Source organism: Oncorhynchus kisutch, linkage group LG4 (assembly GCF_002021735.2).
Source record: "Oncorhynchus kisutch isolate 150728-3 linkage group LG4, Okis_V2, whole genome shotgun sequence".
NCBI classification, from domain to species: Eukaryota; Metazoa; Chordata; class Actinopteri; order Salmoniformes; family Salmonidae; genus Oncorhynchus; species Oncorhynchus kisutch.
The window spans coordinates 64,007,479-64,028,661 of NC_034177.2; the positions used below are offsets into that span (position 1 = coordinate 64,007,479).

The 21,183-nt window shown below is 42.4% G+C and overlaps 1 protein-coding gene across 1 annotated transcript; it reads left to right on the forward strand.

The window, feature by feature from the left end:
- Positions 1–879: 879 nt before the first annotated feature.
- Positions 880–19,477, forward strand: LOC109889827 (alpha-2,8-sialyltransferase 8F). Its single transcript, XM_031823394.1, has 7 exons — positions 880–1,276; positions 2,195–2,275; positions 5,199–5,285; positions 11,098–11,355; positions 11,582–11,665; positions 18,784–19,066; positions 19,184–19,477. Exons 1-7 carry the CDS (start codon positions 1,185–1,187, stop codon positions 19,358–19,360), a joined length of 1,062 nt encoding a protein of 353 aa, XP_031679254.1. The 5' UTR covers positions 880–1,184; the 3' UTR covers positions 19,361–19,477.
- The last annotated feature ends 1,706 nt before the right edge of the window (positions 19,478–21,183 follow it).

Here is a 21,183-nt window from a genome sequence, read left to right on the forward strand (position 1 = left end):
TCTCTCTCATTTTCTTCCTCGTTCTCCTCCTCCCTCTCTCCCCCTCACTCTCTCTCCCCCCTACCCCTCTCCCTGTCTATCTCCCTCTCTAAAGTATCAACACCAGAACTCTAATAATGGTCGTTAGACAGTTGAAGAACTGCCCTCACAGACCCAACATCACACAGAGTGAACTCTACAGGTAATGTTTGATCACTGTCTATCTGAGCTTTACAGGTAATCTCTTTCTCTCAGAGCTCTCCGTGTAACGTCTGATTATTGCTCTGTACCTGTTGGCAAGTCCTTTAGTTGTCATTCATTCTCTCGCACCTCTTTGTCTCGTTCTCCCTCCCTCCCTCCTCATAAAGAAGATCCACTCTGAGACCAATCCAAAGCTATGTAAAACAAGAAAATGCACGGCATGCTGCCAAAGGACTTACCCTGGAGTAAATGTGTATTGCATGTGTGTGTAACAACTCAGTATTCGACGTCCATCCATTTCTGAGGACATCAGGAGATGACTTGGAAACTGGTATAAGGATCAGCCTCTGGTGCCAAAGGTTGCATGTTTGAATCGAGCGATAGAAAGTTGTTTTTGAGATTTTAGTTTTTAGCCTATCCCAAACCTTAACCATTCGGACTTAATGCCAAACCTTAAGATTTCTGAGTGAATACCCAAACTTTAACCTAACCATAAAAATGCAGAGTTAATGCCTAAATTTAATCTTAAGCAATTTTAAATTTGACATTTGGAACACCTTCGAAATTTGACGTTTGAGAAACAGGGATGAACGTCTAATTCTGACACGGGACTGCGAGTGCTTGTTGGCATTACCGACTCAAGAATTTCAGATAGGAAGATGAAGGTGACCAGGTTAATGTTTGATGACTGTTCTCATAAACACAAAGAACATTTGTTTATCTCTTTCACTCTCTCTCTCTTCTCCCTCTCTATTGCTCACAATCCCCGCCCCTCTCCTCTCCCTCTTTCTGTTGGTCTGATAGTGTTATACTTCATGGTCGTGTCTGTGCCTTAAATGCAAAATACATTTCAAATCTATGTATTAGGCGACGGATGTCTTGTTCATTATAGTAAATCTGTATCTACGAGGATTAAGCACCTCATTCTGTAGAACACCAACTTGGGGGTGAGAAGGAACTTGATGGTGCTGAATGGTTGACTGGTTATTGTGGCAGTTGGCACCATGCGTTATGGTATATATCTGGTTCTATTCATTCTGGTATGCTCTACTTCTCTGCTGTCTGTCACACTCATAAGGATATACTACCACAAAAGGTACGTTTCTTTATTTGATGTGATTAATAAAATTAACTATGGGGCAAATTTCAGATGTAAGTGGTATTTTTTCGAACACTCTTGAGTAAGGACTTACCACGGTGTTTTACCAAGAAGGCTCAGGCTTTTATGCTTCCACCTCTACGGCCCGGTTCTAATGTCACTGAAGCCATGGCCTCAGTGGACCTGCTCTGACTTGGGGCAAAGGCTAGGCCACTGGTACTTTTCAACTGGTACTTTTGGTAGGCCACTGGTACTTTTCAACTGGTACTTTTGGTAGGCCACTGGTACTTTTGGTAGGCCACTGGTACCTTTGGTAGGCCACTGGTACCTTTGGTAGGCCACTGGTACCTTTGGTAGGCCACTGGTACTTTTCAACTGGTACTTTTGGTAGGCCACTGGTACTTTTCAACTGGTACTTTTGGTAGGCCACTGGCACTTTTGAACTGGTACTTTTGGTAGGCCACTGGTACTTTTCAACTGGTACTTTTGGTAGGCCACTGGTACTTTTCAACTGGTACTTTTGGTAGGCCACTGGTACTTTTCAACTGGTACTTTTGGTAGGCCACTGGCACTTTTGAACTGGTACTTTTGGTAGGCCACTGGTACTTTTCAACTGGTACCTTTGGTAGGCCACTGGTACCTTTGGTAGGCCACTGGTACCTTTGGTAGGCCACTGGTACCTTTGGTAGGCCACTGGTACTTTTGGTAGGCCACTGGTACTTTTGGTAGGCCACTGGTACTTTTCAACTGGTACTTTTGGTAGGCCACTGGTACTTTTGAACTGGCATTTACACAACAGTGGCTATTTGTGGAAGTGTTTTGTGAAATACCATATGAACTGTGTGTGTGTGTGTGTGTGTGTGTGTGTGTGTGTGTGTGTGTGTGTGTGTGTGTGTGTGTGTGTGTGTGTGTCAGGAGTGGTGGGTTTGACCACTATGCAGCTTTTCTCTGTAACAGACTGAGACTCAAGTTCCTCACTCTCACTTCAGCCAAGGCGTAAGTTAACACACAAACACACACCACACACTCAAAGAGGAACATTATCTCTGTCTGATATACACTACTCGTCCACAGTTTAAGAACAACTACTCATTCAAGGGTTTTTATTTTTTTTACTATTTTCTACATTGTCGTTCAATAACACATACGGAATAATGTAGTAACCAAAAAAGTGATTGAGATTCTTCAAATAGCAACCCTTTGCCTTGATGACAGCTTTGTACACTCTTGGCATTCTCTCAACCAGCTTCACCTGGAAGGCTTTTCCACCTGTCTTGTTGGCTGCTTTTCCTTCAATCTGCGGTCCGACTCCTCCCAAACCATCTCAATTTGATTGAGGTTAGGGGATTGTGGATGCCAGGTCATCTGATGCAGCACTCCATCACTCTCCTTCTTGGTAAAATAGCCCTTACACAGCCTGGAGGTGTGTTGGGTTCCCTATGGGACCCCCCCCCCCCCCCCCCCCCCGTTCAGCTGAAACGTTGGCGCAGGGAATGCAAAAATATTCGTAGAAATATTTAACCAGATTTTTTTAAATGTTTTACGGCGAAAACACAGCATATATTATGTGTTAGACCACCACCAAAACAAAGAAAAAACGTAGCCATTTTGTCCACACAGTACATTTATTTTTTGTTCGATAATATGCATTTTATATCCATAAATCTCGGTTTACATTGACGCCATGTTCCGAAAATTCTCCAAAGTCCTGAGGAATTATAGAAAGCTACGCCAGATAACAGAAATACTCATCATAAACTTTGACTAAAGATGCATGTTCTACATATAGTTAAAAAGATACACTGGTTCTTAATGCAACCGCTGTGTCACATTTTTTTTTACGTTACGGAAAAAGCCTAACATTGCAATAATCTGAGACGGCGCTCAGACGTAACAATATTTCTCCGCTATGTTGGAGTCAACAGAAATACAAAATTACAACATAAATATTCCCTTATCTTTGATGATCTTCCATCAGAATGTAGTGCAAGGAGTCCTAGTTCAACAATAAATAGTTTTGTTTCATAATGTTCAATTCTAGTGTCCAAGTAGCAGCATTTGCTACCACTTTCAGTTCAAATGCCCCAAAAATTACTTCTGGTCCAGGATAACTTTACATCTAAACTTCCAAATTACATATTACAGGTCGACGAAACTGGTCAAACTAAGTGCAGAATCAATCTTCAGGATGTTATGATCATACAGACCGAATAGCATTCCAACCGGGCCATTCATGTTAATCTGGGGCTGATTGGAACGTATCCTCTGCAGCAGAGGTAACTCTGGGTCTTCCATTCCTGTGGCGGTCCTCATGAAAGCCAGTTTCATCATAGCACTTGAAGAAACTTGAAAAGTTCTTGACATTTTACGGATTGACGGACCTTCGTGTTTTAAAGTAATGATGGACTGTTGATTCTCTTAGCTTATTTGAGCTGTTCTTGCCATAATATGGACTTTACCCCCCTACCTTGTCAAAACACAACTGATTGGCTCAAATGCATGAAGAATGAAATAAATTCCACAAATGAACTTTTTAAGAAGGCACACCTGTTAATTGATATGCATTCCAGGTGACTACCTCATGAAGCTGGTTGAGAGAATGTCAAGTGTGCAAAGCTGTCATCAAGGCAATGGGTGGCTATTTGAAGAATCTCAAATATAAAATATATTTTGATTTCTTTAACACTTTTTGGGTTTCTACATGATTCGATATGTGTGAGGGTCGACGCTGGCAGACGAGAAGCAGGTACAGGGAGTGAACATTTAATTACCAACAGACATGGAACAGGACAGGACAGCGTTTGGACATGAACACATAACGACATTAATGCTGCTACAGGGAACAAACAGTGGAGCAGACAGTTATAGACGGGGCAATCAACAAAGGGAGTCCAGGTGAGTCCATTGAGCTCCTGCGCGTAATGATGGTGACAGGTGTGTGTATTGAAGGGCAGCCTGGCGCCCTTGAGCGCCAGGGAGGGAGAACGGGAGCAGGCATGACAGTACCCCCTCCTCTAGGGGCGCCATCCGGTGTCCCACCTCGGCGAGCCTGACAGGCTGGCCGAGGCATAGGCTCTGGACAAGCCGGCTGAGTCATGAAAGCCCGATGATCCCGCTGAGGTGTGGGAGCCTGATAAACCGACTGAGGCGTGGGAGCCTGATGTGCTGCCTGAAGCATGACGTGGGGTGGGTGCCTGCCGAGCCCACCGAGGGAAGACAATCTCTCAAGCCAGCTAAGGCATGGAAGCCCGACAAGCTAGCCGAGGCACCCCTGGTTCCCTCGGCGATGGCACCCGGACCCGACGTCACCAACCAAAACTCCCTGATGCTTCTTTTAGTGGTTGTCAGCATTCTGTAAGTGTTGACGCTGGCAGACGAGAAGCAGGTACAAAGAGTGAACATTTAATTACCAACGGACATGGAACCGGACAGGACAGCATCTGGACATGAACACATAAGGACATTAATGCTGATACAGGGAACAAACGGGGTATCAGACCGTTATAGATGGGGAAATCAACAAAGGGAAGGAGTCCAGGTGAGTCCAATGAGCGCTGTTGCGTGTAATGATGGTGACAGGTGTGCGTAATGAAGGGCAGCCTGGCGCCCTCGAGCGCCAGTGAGGTAGAGCGGAAGCAGTCGTGAAAATATGTGTTATTTCATAGTGTTTATGTCTTCACAATCATTCCACAATGTAGAAAATAGTAAAAATAAAGAAAAAACATTGAATGAGTAGGTGTTCTTAAACTTTGGACCGGTAGTGTATTTTAACCGTAAAATATATCAGAAATACAGCATGCTCACACTTTGTTTGTTTCTCTTCTTTCTTTTTTCTCTTTCTTTCTTTCTTTTTCTCCCCCTCACTCTCTCTTCCCCGTCCTCACTCTCGCTCCCCACTCCTCACTCTCCCTCTCTAAAGTATCAACACGAGTACTCTAATAATGGACGTTAGACAGTTGATGAACTGCCCTCACAGACCCAATATCACCCAGAGAGAACTCTACAGGTAATGTTTGATCACTGTAGCCTATCTGAGATCTACAGGCAATGCATGATCACGTCTCTCTCTATTTGTGCTCTAAAGATAATGTCTGATCACGTCTCTCTCTGAGCTTTGTCGGTAATGTCTGATAGACATTGCTCAGTACCTGTTTACATATTGTCATCCATTCTCTAGAACCTATTTGTTTCATTCCATATCTCTCTCAGTTCAAATCAATTCAGTGACCATATTGCCAAAGCATACTTTGGACGTTTAAAAATATGAACATAATTAATAATAATAATCAATATTGTCAACGGGACAACAGTAACAACAATAACCAAAGGTCAAAATAACCATACATTTAACAATAAGCATAAAGGACATGTGTAGGTTGGTTGGTCTTGTCGGACAGTGTCCCTCATTTTATGGCAGGCAGCAATGTAGTGCACTGCCAAACCACAGCTCTCTGCGTCCTCCCCCAATAGGACGCCTATCCTCATCAGAAAGGTCTTTGAAACCTTGAATAAGGGGAAATTACACCCTCAGATTGTTTTATATTTTTTTCATTTTGTCAGGAAGTGCAGCTCTGTCTCGGGTTCTGCTGTGGTGTAGTGGTTGTAGTGGTTGCACAGCCTTTCCTGTCTACAGGGAGCCATGTTTTCTCGTGGCTTCTCAATGGCAAGGCTGTGCTCACTGAGCTTGTACTTTGTCAAGGTTTTTCTAAGGTTTTGATCAGTAACCATGGTCAAATAGTTTGCCACAGTGTACTGTTGAGTTAGGGCCAGATAACACTCCATTTTGCTTTGTGCTCGTGTTTCCCAATAAGTAATTTAGTTTTGTTTTGACTGTGTTGTAATTTGGTTTGTTCTGATTGATCGGATGTTCTGGTCCTGAGTCTTCAGTGTGTTAGTAGAACAGGTTTGTGAACTCAGTCCCAGGACCAGCTGGATGAGTGGACTCTTTTCTTTGTTCAGCTATTGGTATTGCAGGGCTTGTTAATGATATGGGGGGGGGTTACTCTATTTTAGATGTTTCCAAAACTTCATTGCTCTTTTTTGAGTTGTTATTATTAGTGGATAATGGCCTTCTTCCCTGAATGCATTGTTTGTAGTTTTCTTCTGGACATGTAGGAGAATGTACAAGAACTCGGCATGCAGGGTTTCAATGGAGTGTTTGTCCCATTGGGTGAAATCTTGTTTTGCAGGTGGACCCCACACCTCGCTGCCATAAAGTGCAATTGGTTCAATGACACATTCAATTAGTTTTAGCCACATTTGAATAGGTATTTAAATTTCAGTTTGGCATAGAGTGCCCTCCATGCTTTCTCTCTGCATCATTAAGGTGTCCAGTTGAGATTATTTTTAAACATAAGTCATTATAGTGTGTGCAGTACTCTATATATTTTGTAGCAATTGAGAACATTGGTCTAATTCCCAGAGATCTGGATCTTCTCTGAAAAATCATAATTTTTGTCTTTTTGGGGTTTACTGCCAGGGCCCAGATCTGGCAGTACTGCTCTAGCAGGTCCAGGCTCTGCTGTAGGCCATGTGCCGTGGGTGACAGCAGGCGTAGGTCATTTTTATTTTTAATTATTTTTTATTTAACCAGGTAGGCCAGTTGAGAACAATTTTTCATTTACAACTGCGACCTGACCAAGATAAAGCAAAGCAGTGCGACAAAAACAACAACAACACAGAGTTACACATAAACAAACATACAGTCAATAACACAATAGACAATATCTATATACAGTGCGTGCAAATGTAGAAGAGTAGGGAGGTAAGGCAAAAAATAAGCCATAGAGGCAAAATAATTACAATTAAGTATTACCACTGTAGTGAAAGGAAGAGGAGGTTGTTGGCTTAGATCTCGAGATACATGGTCCCATCCACGCAATACATGGCCCCATCCATCCTCCCCTCAATATGGTGCAGTCGTCCTGTCCCCTTTGCAGAAAAGCATCCCCAAAGAATGATGTTTCCACCTCCATGCTTCATGGTTGGGATGGTGTTCTTGGGGTTGTACTCATCCTGCTTCTTCCTCCAAACACGGCGAGTGGAGTTTAGACCAAAAAGCTCTATTTTTGTCTCATCAGACCACATGACCTTCTCCCATTCCTCCTCTGGAACATCCAGATGGTCAATGGCAAACTTCAGACGGGCCTGGACATGCGCTGGCTTGAGCAGGGAGACCTTGCGTGCGCTGCAGGATTTTAATCCATGACGGCGTAGTGTGTTACTAATGGTTTTCTTTGAGACTGTGGTCCCAGATCTCTTCAGGTCATTGACTAGGTCCTGCCGTGTCGTTCTGGGCTGATCCCTCACCTTGATGGTTGATAACCCCACGAGGTGATCATGATCATTGATAACCCCACGAGGTGAGATCTTGCATGGAGCCCCAGACCGAGGGTGATTGACCGTCATCTTGAATTTCTTCCATTTTCTAATAATTGCGGCAACAGTTGTTGCCTTCTCACCAAGCTGCTTGCCTACTGTCCTGTAGCCCATCCCAGCCTTGTGCAGGTCTACAATTGTATCCCTGATGTCCTTAGACAGCTCTCTGGTCTTGGCCATTGTGGAGAGGTTGGAGTCTGTTTGATTGAGTGTGTGGACAGGTGTCTTTTATACAGGTAACAAGTTCAAACAGGTGCAGTTAATACAGGTAATGAGTGGAGAACAGGAGGGCTAAAAGGTCTGTGAGAGCCGGAATTCTTCCTGGTTGGTAGGTGATCAAATACTTATGTCATGCAATAAAATGCAAATTAATTCCTTAAAAATCATACAATGTGATTGTCTCTCACAGTTGAAGTGTACCTTTGATAAAAATTACAGACCTCTACATGCTTTGCAATTTGGAAAACCTGCAAAATCGGCAGTGTATCAAATAGTTGTTCTCCCCACTGTAGATACTTTTGTACCTGTTTCCTCCAACATCTTCACAAGGTCCTTTGCTGTTGTTCTGGGATTGATTTGCACTTATCGCACCAAAGTACGTTCATCTCTAGGAGACAGAACGCGTCTCCATCCTGAGCTGTATGACAGCTGCATTGTCCCATTGTGTTTATACTTGCGTACTATTGTTTGTACAGATAAATGTGGTACCTTCAGGCATTTGGAAATTGCTCCCAAGGATGAACCAGACTTGTGGAGGTCTACAATTTGTTTTAGTATATGTACAATTCTGACCCACTGGAATTGTGAATACAGTGAATTATAAGTGAAATAATCTGTCTGTAAACAATTGTTGGAAAAATTACTTGTGTCATGCACAAAGTCGATGTCCTAACCGACATGCCAAAACTATAGTTTGTTAACAAGAAATGTGTGGAGTGGTTGAAAAACAAGTTTTAATGACTCCCACCTAAGTGTATGTAAACGTTCAACTTCAACTGTAGGTCTCCAGCTTCAGTGATTTTTGCAATTCGTTCCAGTCATTGGCAGCAGAGAACTGGAAGGAAAGGTAGCCAAAGGCAGTGTTGGCTTTGGGGATGACCATTGAAATATACCTGCTGGAGCAAGTGCTATGGGTGGGTGTTGCTATGGTGACCAGTGAGCTGAGATAAGGCAGGGTTTTACCTAGCAAAAACTTGTAGATGACCTGGAGCCAGTGGGTTTGGCGACGAATGTTTAGCGAGGGCCAGCCAACGAGAGCATACAGGTCACAGTGGTGGGTGTATATGTTTTTTTTTGGTGACAAAATGGATGGCATTGTGATAGAATACATCCAGTTTGCTGAGTAGAGTGTTGGAGGCTATTTTGTAAATTACATTGCCGAAGTCAAGGATCGGTAGGATAGTCAGTTTAACGAGGGTATGTTTGGCAGCATGAGTGAAGGAGGCTTTGTTGCGAAATAGGAAGCCGATTCTAGATTTAATTTCGGATTGGAGATACTTAATGTGAGTCTGGAAGGAAAATTAACAGTCCAACCAGACTCCTAGGTATTTGTAGGTTTCCACATATTCTAAGTCAGAACCGTCCAGAGTAGTGATCATAGTCAGACGGGCGGGTGCGGGCAGCAATCGGTTGAAGAGCATGCATTTAGTTTTACTATCATTAAAAGCAGTTGGAGGCCATGGAAGGAGTGTTGTATGGCATTGAAGCTTGTTTGGAGGTTTTTTAACACAGTGTCCAAAGAAGGGCCAGATGAATATAGAATGGTGTTGTCTCCGTAGAGGTGGATCAAATAATCACCCGCAGCAAGGGCAACATCATTGATATATACAGAGAAAAGAGTCAGCCCAAGAATTGAACCCTGTAGCACCCCCTTAGAGACTGCCAGAGGTCCGGACATCAGGCACTCTGATTTGACACACTGATCTCTATCAGAGAAGTAGGCGCAGCCTTCATTTCAGAAACCAAGGCTATTGAGTCTGCCGATAAGAATGCGATGATTGACAGAGTCGAAAGCCTTGGCCAGGTCGATGAAGATGGCTGCACAGTACTGTCTTTTATCGATGGTGGTTATGATATCATTTAGGACCTTGAGCATGGCAGAGGTGCACCCATGACCAGCTCGGAAACCAGATTGCATAGTGGAGAAGGTACGGTTGAATTCTAAATGGTCGGTGATCTGTTTGTTAACTTGGCTTTCGAAGATTTTAGAAAGGCAGGGCTGGATGGTCTATAACAGTTTGGGTCTAGAGTGTCTCCCCTTTGGTGATCTCAGACGATACAAAAGAGAAGTTGAATAGGCTAGTAATAGAGGTTGCAACAATTCAGATGGAACATTTTAGAAAGAGATGGTCCAGATTGTCTAGCCCAGCTGATTTGAAGGGATCCAGATTTTGCAGGTCTTTCAGAACATCAGCTGTTTGGATTTGGGTGAAGGAGAAGCGGGGAGGCTTGAGCAAGTTGCTGTAGGTGCTGCAGACCTGTTACCTGGGGTAGGGGTAGCCAGGTGGAAAGCATGGCCAGCCGTAGAAAAATGCTTATTGAAATGATCGATTATCGTACATTTATCGGTGGTGACAGTGTTTCCTAGCCTCAGTGCAGTGGGCAGCTGGGAGGAGGTGCTCTTATTCTCCACGGACTTTGCAGTGATCCAAAACGTTATTATTTAAGATGGTGAGGAAAGCACTTTTAAAGATGCCTGCTCATCTGCGAAGAGCAGGCATTTACCCCTAGAATTGTTGAGACTAACACCAGGGGCTGAGGATTTTTCTGGAATAGTGGGCAATTCGTTGATGTAAATATTGAAGAGTGCAGGGCTCAGATTGCAACCCTGGCGAAAGTCCCGCCTCTGGTTAAAGAATACTGTTATTTTCTTGCCAATGTTGATGCTGCACTTAATGCCATTGATTTAATTATGACATATGTTTTACCCCCTACACCACTTTCAATAACTTTGTAGAACAGTCCTGTAGGCCAAATATAATCAAATGCTTTTTGGAAGTCGATGAAGCAAGTGTACATTTTGTTATTATTTTGGTTGACATGTTTCTCTATCCGGGTGTGTAGGGTGCAGATATGATCGGTCATATGATCGGTCATATGATGTTTTGGTATAAATCCAATTTGGTTTTTACTCAAGACATTGTGCCTATTAAGGAAGTTTAGAACTCTTACATTTATAATACTACAGAAAACCTTCCCCAAGTTACTGTTCACACAAATGTCTGTTTTGATGTTAGGGTCAAATTTGTCTCCGTTCTTAAAGATTGGGCTTTTGAGTCCTTGATTCCAGATGTCAGGGAAATAACCTACACTCAGGATCAAATTAAACAGTTTTAATATGGCCAATTGAAAATGTGCACTAGTGAGTTTGAGCATCTCATCTCTCTCGCTCTCTATCGCTCTCCTGCTCTCCCTCCCTCCTCTCTCCTCTCCTATCCCAGGGTGATCTTACGTTCCTGTTGTAATGCTACAGGTGAGATGATCCTGACCAATCAGAACACTAAGTCTGGCCAAAAGATCCACTATGAGACCAACCAAAAGCTATTTAAAACGGTCGACAAGAAACTACACAGCATGCTGCCAAAGGACTTACCTTGGAGTAATGGTTTGTTGGGTCATTGTGCCGTGGTGGGAAGTGGAGGAATCCTGCAGAACAACAGCTGTGGAGCAGAGATAGACCGTGCTGATTACATCATCAGGTAACCTTCATCATTATCACCATCACCATCACCATCACCACCATCATCCTCAACAACATCTCTCTCTTTCTCTCTCCTCCCTCACTTCACTTCTCTCTCCCCCTTTCTCTCCCTGCCTCCTCTCTCTCTCCTTCCCTCCTCTCCCCTCCCCCTCTCTTTCTCTCTACACTCTCTCTCTCACCTCCCTCCTCTCTCGTTCGCTCTCTCTCTCTCTCACTCTCTCTAGGTTTAACCTGAGTCCGGTCAACAACAGTAAGGATGTAGGGAACAAAACCCACCTGATGACCATCAACCCCAGTCAGATCAGAAGGTGAGAGAGAGATAGAGAGGAAGGGGACCAATGACTCACTATATGAATGGACAAAGCCAACAATCACATGGCCCCATTCATTCCTAATTGAAGACTCAATAGCACACTTGAAGCCAAGAGTTTCGCTTTTAGCGTCTAAGATGATGTCTCAGGGGGGAAACTTATGTAGACATAACATGCACAGTTTGAGCTACTCCAGGAAGTGACATTGCAGGCTAGCTCAGTGCTGCGCCCTCTCATTGAGTATCTCAAGTTCAAGGTCGTCTGGGTACTGTAGGTTGCCAGTAGCCACTGAATTATCCTTATAACTTCTTCTGTGTGCGATATCCCCAAAAAATCTGTGTAATAGAAACAATTATTGGTACCACGATTGTCTTGAAAAAAATATGTACACAAATATTACCATTTCCCCATTCACTTTTAAAGGGGAACCTGTTTCCTGAAAACAATGCCTGCACTACTGGGGTCAGCATTGAACTTTGTGGCTTCAATGAGAGTTAGCTGTCGTTCTCTCCTGGAGGGGACAGAGAGAGAGGGAGGGAGGGGAGAGAGAGGGAGGAAAGGAAGAGAGACCAATTGGGATCATAATAAAGCTAACTAGAAGGTAATCTTCCATGAAGAAAAATTGTGTGTTGTTTCAGCTGGCCAAAATTATTTTTATAGTTGTCTAAGAAGTGTTGAAGTTTAAAGTAAAAAAAACTGTAGTAGTAGTATCAGCAGCAGTAATATAAGAAGAAGTAGTGGTAGTATATATTGCAGGGGTCTCAAACAGGTCGACTGTGAGCTACCAGTAGCTCGCAGCCCACCTATGAGTAGGTTGCCAAACAATTCTGAAAGTACATGTGTTTTTTTGACCAAACTTAATCTCCCTGACTGATGTCTTGAGATGTTGCTTGAATATATTCACATCATTTTCCATCCCCATGATGCCATCTATTTTGTGAAGTGCACCAGTCCCTCCTGCAGCAAAGCACCCCCACAACACGATGCTGCCACCCCCGTGCTTCATGGCTGGGATGGTGTTCTTCGGCTTGCAAGCCTCCCCCTTTTTCCTCCAAACATAACGATGGTCATTATGGCCAAACAGTTATATTTTTCTTTCATCAGACCAGAGAACATTTCTCCAAAAAGTACGATCTTTGTCCCCATGTGCAGTTGCAAACCGTAGTCTGGCTTTTTTTGGAGCAGTGGTTTTGGAGCAGTGCCTTCTACCTTGCTGAGCGGCCTTTCAGGTTATGTCGATATAGTACTTGTTTTACTGTGGATATATACTGTATCAGAAATACAGCACGCTCACGCTTTTTTCTTTCTTTCTCTTCCCCTCCCTCTTGACATTATCCCACCACTGGTTATACACTATTGGCTTAAAAAGCCTAACCTAACACAACATTGCCCCTGTCTGTCTGTGTGGCGCGCACGTTTGTCTATCACTCCATGTGTAGCCAGTTGATGTGATAACCATCTTGTAGGTTGACAAAAATACTTTCCCCAACACCTTCTCAAGTAAATGTTAACTTCAAGTAGGCTTCCCTGGCAGAAGTAGATCATGAGTAAGTATGTCATTTGTATCTATTATTTGTAATTTGCTAACTTTGCCATGAAATGAGCAGCAGCAGTACAGAACCATCGCTAGACCGGCACATTAAAACGGAACATTCCCGTGTACTTTCTCTTGTACACTAAGGACCCGGGGAAGAGTTGGAGAATGTGCCTTTTTGAAAGCATCGAAAAAAAATTGTAGGTCACGAGTTGTTTCATTTTTTAAAAGTAGCTCCCATGCTAGTAAAAGTTGGAGACCCCAGATATGGTAGTAGTGAGTGTGGTGGTCGACCTAATAGTAGAAGTAGTTGAATATCTGGAATGGTCTTGTGAAGCAAGGCTAAGTAACTAGAAGTCAGAAGTCAGTGGAATTCTTAGGGTTTTGGCGAGATGTTACCCCACTGACGTTAAGGGATAACTTTTGTGTAGTTACCAAGACATCACTGAGGAGGACCATGTCAAGAGTTTTATAGGGCATTCTCAGGACGTCACGCGATGGTTATCTGGGGGACCTTTGTGTAGTTCCCTGTAAGTTACCAGGACGTCATTAAGGAACATGTTAGGACGTTTGTAAGACATTCTCAATACATTTGTTTTACCAGCCATTAGGACGTCATGTGATGGTCCCAGATGTCCCAAATCATTGTATGTAGAGTCATTAAAGGGGTTTTAAGGTAAGCAGGAGGTAGTACAGCTAAAATTTTGTCAAAAATATTTCACTAATTATAATATGACAAAATAAACAAATCAACAACCAAAAAAATGGGAAATATGGTAACATTTAACATGAGTACTTAGTAATGACTTTTCAATAAATATGACCCCATCACTGAACTCGCAACTTCTGGATTTGAGTTTCACTTATCTTTCTGCTGCACCACAAAGTCTGTATCATTCTCAAAAGTCCCCTACACATTCATTACCTATAATGCATCTCTGCATCTAGAAAAAGAGTGCCATCTGCACTGCTATTTTAGTTATCAGTTAATCTGACTCTCATCAATGATTTCATTGACTTATTTCAGCATTTTGATGGTTTTCTCTACAGTTGACTAATGTTGATGGGGCATATTAATATGTACCAAAAATCTTCCAATAACCTGTGTTGCATCTTCTGTAGTCGGACCATTCTAGTTGTAGTGAAGGAGGAGTAATGCATTTTGATGACATTATGAATGAATCAAACAGGCTGGACACGCTTCGGGCAGTCGCTCACACAGAGACAAAACCTGCATGGACACAAACGTGACACACAGCATTAAATAATGCGAACAGCAAAAAATAACACACAAAAAAACACTGTTTACATAACCTATGGTAGCCTAACACCACTATCACTAATAGCGACAACAACAGTGTCACAAAAAAAGTGACAGGCTATTGGTGCTGAAAGGACAGCGACCATAATACCTGTGCACTCCACTGAAAGAGAGTGCAGTTTTGGTCGAGCACATAGACCCGGCAGACACACGCAGCATCCAATAATGTTAAAGAATAAGCAAGCCCATCCATTCACTCCAGTAGGCCCCAATCATAAGTACAAAAAAACACAACCATTTAATTTCCAAAATGACAAACCAGCTATTACTTCCCATTGCAAATTGTTAATCACGTTGATATGTGATATAAAGAAAATGCATCAATGTTTCAGACTCATTTATTTTCAGAGACAGCTACAGCAAGCAAGCTGCAATAAAAAAAAAACTGTGCCACTCACCAGATGATGACCATTTGAAAACTAAGTCTGTAAGTTCATCTTGAACATGGTCATGCTAACAAATTAGCAACCGCATCCACCTTGAAGTTGATGACAATGGCTGCAGCTGCCGTCGCCGTTGTCGCACGACCACAACACAAGCTTGTTACTAGCGTGGGAAAACTGCCACTGTTCATTTGCTCTTGAGTTCTCATTAGTGAGGTGTGTATGTCTTTGAGAAGGCCATGGACAAATCACTTTTATTTTAAACGGTCCCACCCATTGCAAATCAAAATGTGATTGGTTCATTACACTGTCACTCCAGAATTCTGCTCTAATACAGTTGAATGTGCTGACCAGTTGCACCCTCTACAACCACTGATTATTATTTGACCCTGCTGGTCATCTATGAACGTTTGAAAATATTGAAGAACGATCTGGCCTTAATGGCTATGTACTCTTATCTCCCCCTGGCACAGCCAGAAGAGGACTGGCCACCCCTCAGGGCCTGGTTCCTCTCTAGGTTTATTCCTAGGTTCCTGCTTTTCTAGGGAGTTTTTCCTAGCCACTGTGCTCTTTGCGGTTTTATGATGTCTTCTGTAAGAGCACTTTGTGACATCTGCTGATGTAAAAAGGTCTGTACAAATACATTTGATTGGATTTGAATGGCAGAGGCCTTCTGTTCAGCTTCTGAAGGCCTAGCCAATGGCTGGCTGAGCTAGCTACATTTTTCTACCCAGAGACCACCAAAGAATAACCATGATTGGATATGTTTTTCTTGAGTAATAATCTTTCTCTTTCCAACACAAACTGAAGAGATGAAATCTGAAATCCGGATTATTGAAAAGATGAAATAGAAAACTAAGATTACATTTTATTGTACAATATAGAGACATTTTATTTATCCTTAGGCCTCGAAAAAGGCCCTCACATTTCCCCACTGCTCTTGAACTACTATGATAAATACAATAGTATTTTTAACAGAGTTGAGAGTTACTTTGAAATGTAGGAATTTAACATGTAGATAGAAATTTGGTAGAACTAATTTAAGTTTCCCTGCATTAAAGTCTCCGGTCACTAGGAGTGCCGCCTCTGGACGAGTGGTTTCCTGTTTGCTTATTTCCTTATACACCTAACTGAGTGCGGTCTTAGTGTCAGCATCTGTCTGTGGTGGAAATTAAACAGCCATGAAAAGTATAGTTGAAAACTCTCTAGGCAAGTAGTGAGTCCTGCAATTTATCACAATATACTCTACTTCAGGCGAGCAAAATCTAAAGACTTCCTTAGATTTTGTGCACCAACTGTTGTTTACAAATATGCACAGACCCCCCTCCCCCCCCCCACGATTCCGTGAAACATAGGATATTACAGTTTTTGATGTCCCGTTGGTAGGATTTCGTGATTGTACCTTGTCTAGTTTATTGTCCAATGATTGCACGTTGGCGAGTAGTATTGACGGTAATGGCAGCTTTCCCACTCGCCTTTTCCGGGTCCTGACCAGGCATCCGGCTCTTTGTCCTCTGTACCTGCGTCGCTTACTCTTGCAAATAACGGGAATGTGGGCCCTGTCGGGTGTTCGGGGAATGTCCAGTGCGTCTTGCTTGTTGAAGAAAAAATCTGTGTCTAATCCGAGGTGAGTGATTTCTGTCCTGATATCCAGAAGCTCTTTTTTGTCGTAAGGTACTGTTGCAGAAACATTATGTACAAAATAAGTTACAAATAACGCGCAAAAAATAACATAATAGCACAATTGGTTGGGCGCCCGTAAAACTGCTGCCATTTCTTCCGCCGCCATTTTATTGCACTTTATTGTTACTAGGCACCCACCCTGCAGTTGCCTTGGCAGACCTGCTCCCTCCATGGCTCTAGCCAGTGAGAGAAACATGCTAACAAATGTTTGTGCTTTGAAACAAAATAAATACTGCCACAAAACTTTTGCTAGATTGATGATAGTGTTGCTAGACATAGCAAGTAAAGTGAACGTCAAAACGTGATGTACTATTATTGGAATTTGGAGCGCTTCTGGCATGACTTACTGCGTCTTTAACTTCTTGCATCGAGCAATCCCGTATCCGGGAGCGTAATCATAGCCTCAAGCTCATTACCATAACGCAACGTTAACTATTCATGAAAATCGCAAATGAAAGAAATATATTCACTCACAAGCTTAGCCTTTTGTTAACAACACTGTCATCTCAGATTTTCAGAATATGCTTTTCAACCATAGCTATACAAGCATTTGTGTAAGAGTATTGATAGCTAGTATAGCATTAAGCCTAGCATTCAGCAGGCAACATTTTCACAAAAACAAGAAAAGCATTCATATAAAATCATTTACCTTTGAAGAACTTCGGATGTTTTCAATGAGGAGACTCTCAGTTAGATAGCAAATGTTCAGTTTTTCCAAAAAGATTATTTGTGTAGGAGAAATCGCTCCGTTTTGTTCATTACGTTTGGCTAAGAAAACCCCCCGAAAATTCAGTCATTACAACGCCAAACTTTTTTCCAAACTAACTCAAATTAACCCAAATTAACTGTCGATTAACATAATATCGACAGAAACATGGCAAACGTTGTTTAGAATCAATCCTCAAGGTGTTTTTCACATATCTATTCGATGATAAATCATTCGTGGCAGTTTGGTTTCTCCTCTGAAGCAAATGGAAAAATACACACAGCTGGAGATTACGCAATAATTTCGACGGAGGACACCAAGCGAGCACCTGGTAAATGTAGTCTCTTATGGTCAATCTTCCAATGATATGCCTACAAATACGTCACAATGCTGCAGACACCTTGGGGAAACGACAAAGTGTAAGCTCATTCCTGGCGCATTCACAGCCATATAAGGAGACATTGGAACACAGCGCCTTCAAAATCTGGGGCATTTCCTGTTTGAAATTTCATCTTGGTTTCGCCTGTAGCATCAGTTCTGTGGAACTCACAGATAATATCTTTGCAGTTTTGGAAACGTCAGAGTGTTTTCTTTCCAAAGCTGCCAATTATATGCATAGTCGAGCATCTTTTCGTGACAAAATATTGCGCTTAAAACAGGCACGTTTTTTTATCCATAAATTAAAAGAGCGCCCCCTATATCCAAGAAGTTAATGAAAGCAGTTGATGGTTTACTAAAACAGCTCTACCTCTTGATTGGTAGAAGCTATTCCTGTTCTGCTTTCAGATTAGAAAATCAGAGAAGTAGACTTTTTTGTCTAAGTTTTTGGGAAAGTGGTACAAATGTCAGTTGTTTATGAAAAAGTTACTGAAAATGGTGTTAATATGGTTACAAAAAAGATTTCACACACTAACTTTTTGTCCAAGGTGATGCAAAGTGATCAAAGTAGCTGACTTGTGTGAAAAGTTGCATTGTTGCATTTATAGTGAATGGAATGTAGGAAGTGATGATGTCACAATGGAAGCGTTAGAATGTTGAAGAAATCCCATGAAAGTGGATGAAGTTGAATAAGTTGAATAAAAGTTTAATCATAAATAGTATCAAAAAGTTGTATGCAAGCACACTATTCCAGTCCAGTCTGCACTTTTTAAATTTTGATATGGCGTTACTAGCTTTAACGGTGTAAGAGGAGTAGCGTACTAAAGAAAAGAAGAACACAAAAAAACTATAAAAAGTAAAAAGTAATTCGTAAAATATTGTGTGTGGCTGCTTTCGCAAGTCACATTAATAAGAAGTATGAAGAAGATTTAATAAAGTCGGGACTTTTTCTTCACAAGACCCGCCTAACTATAAGTAAGAAATAATTTGTACAATATCAAGAGTGTGGCTGCTGTTGTGGTTGAATATAGATTTAAACTAATAAAAGACAAAGCTTCTGTTCATCAGTAGAAGTAAAGTTAACTAGCTAACCATTGCATGTTTCCATAGTTACCGCAACCTGACGAAGGCCCCTCTACCGTTGGCCAATCGTGTCGCAGCTTATGGGAACGCCTCCCTGCTCCTGCCGGCATTCAGCTACACATTCTGTACTAAACTGTCATTGGATGTTTACCACGCCCTTCGACCGCTGAGGCCCAATCAGAAGGTGGTATTCTTCAACCCCAATTTCTTGCTTAATCTGGGCAGGAAGTGGAAAGGGCAGGGTTTAAAAGAGCAACGCCTCAGCACCGGGCTGATGCTGGCTAGTGTGGCCATGGAACTCTGCAAAGAGGTAAGGGTGTGAGGGAGGGAGGGAGTGAGTGAGTGAGTGAGTGAAGGAGGGAGGGAGGGATGTGTATGTGCATATTTGTGTTGTGTGTCTCTAAGTTTCTACCTGTCTCTCTGTCAGGTTCATATTTACGGTTTCTGGCCCTTCTCTCTGGATCTAAACAACAATCCTTTGCCCCATCATTACTATGACAACGTTGGCCCTAATAAAGGCGTCCACTCCATGCCTGATGAGTTCCTACTGCTACTGAAGCTACACACACAGGGAGTGCTGCAACTACACCTGGGACGCTGCTGAACACACACACACACTCAAACACTCATGCACGCATACACACACACACACACACACACACACACACTCCATCTTTATTGTTGAGTGTTTTATGTTGAAATAAACATTTTCATAATATCAGAATGTCTCTAACTCTCTCTTGTTCCCTGGCTGGCTTTATCTGTCTACTTTACTTTATTTTGGCCACATGCCAAAACACACATTTATATGTTGCAGGGATTCACCACCCACCCACTGCACAGGCGCATGCTTTTGGTACTATTTAAACGTTTTTAAAACCTTTTCTGTCATCTGAATAAGTAGTTTTAGGGGATTTTAACTTAATTCTGCTTACCCCGGCCTCAGACCATTTTAATAAAATGTGTCTTGACTTTAACCCGACCCTGCTAGATTCCTTCAATCTCCACCGAGTTAGTTTTTAGTTTTAGTTTTTTTGCGCCTCATGTGGAACGATCTCCAAAACTTCTTAAAGTTGGTTGAGTTGGTCCCTATAGGGCAATCCAGTGTAATTGATGTGCTCAAAAAAATTAAGGGAAATCTTAAACAACACAATGTAACTCCAAGTCAATCACACTTCTGTGAAATCAAACTGTCCACTTAGGAAGCAACACTGATTGACAATAAATTTCAGTAGTGTGGTTTTCCACTTTAATTTGAGAGTGACTCTAAATCCAGACCTCCATGGGTTGATAAATTTGATTTCCATTGATAATTTTTGTGTGATTTTGTTGTCAGCACATTCAACTATGTAAAGAAAAAAGTATTTCATTCATTCAGATCTAGGATGTGTTATTTTAGTGTTCCCTTTATTTTTTTGAGCAGTGTATATACACTGAACAAAAATATAAACACAATGTGTAAAGTGTTGGTCCCATCTGCCCACTGCACTGAGGCTAGGAAACTGTCACCACCGATAAATCCACGATAATTGAGATTATCAATAAGCATTTTTCTACGGCTGGCCATGCTTTCCACCTGGTTACCCCTACCCTGGGCAACAGCCCTGCACCCCCCACAGCAACTTGCCCAGGCCTCCCCATTTCTCCTTCACCCAAATCCAGATAGCTGATGATCTGAAAGTGTTGCAAAATCTGGACCCCTACAAATCAGCTGGACTAGACAATCTGGACCCTCTCTTTCTAAAATTATCTGCCGCAAATGTTGCAACCCCTATTACTAGACTGTTCAACCTCTCTTTCGTATCGTCTGAGATTCCCAAAGATTGGAAAGCTGCCGCGGTCATCCCCCTCTTCAAAGGGGAGACACTCTAGACCCAAACTGTTACAGACCTATATCTATCCTACCCTGCCTTTCTAAGGTCTTCGAAAGCCAAGTTAACAAACAGATCACCGACCATTTCGAATCCCATCGTACCTTCTCCGCTATGCAATCTGGTTTCAGAGCTGGTCATGGGTGCACCTCAGCCACACTCAGGGTCCTAAATGATATCATAACCGCCATCGATAAAAGATAATACTGTGCAGCCGTATTCATGGACCTGGCCAAGGCTTTTGACTCTGTCATTCACCACATTCTTATCGGCAGACTCAATATCCTTGGTTTCTCAAATGACTGCCTCGCCTGGTTTACCAACTACTTCTCTGACAGAGTTCAGTGTGTCAAATCAGAGGGCCTGTTGTCCGGACCTCTGGCAGTCTCTCTAGGTCGGTGCCACACGGTTCAATTCTCGGGCCGACTCTTTTCTCTGTATACATCAATGATGTCGCTCTTGCTGCTGGTGATTCTCTGATCCACCTCTACGCAGACGATATCATTCTGTATACATCTGGCCCTTCATTGGACACTGTGTTAACTAACCTCCAGAC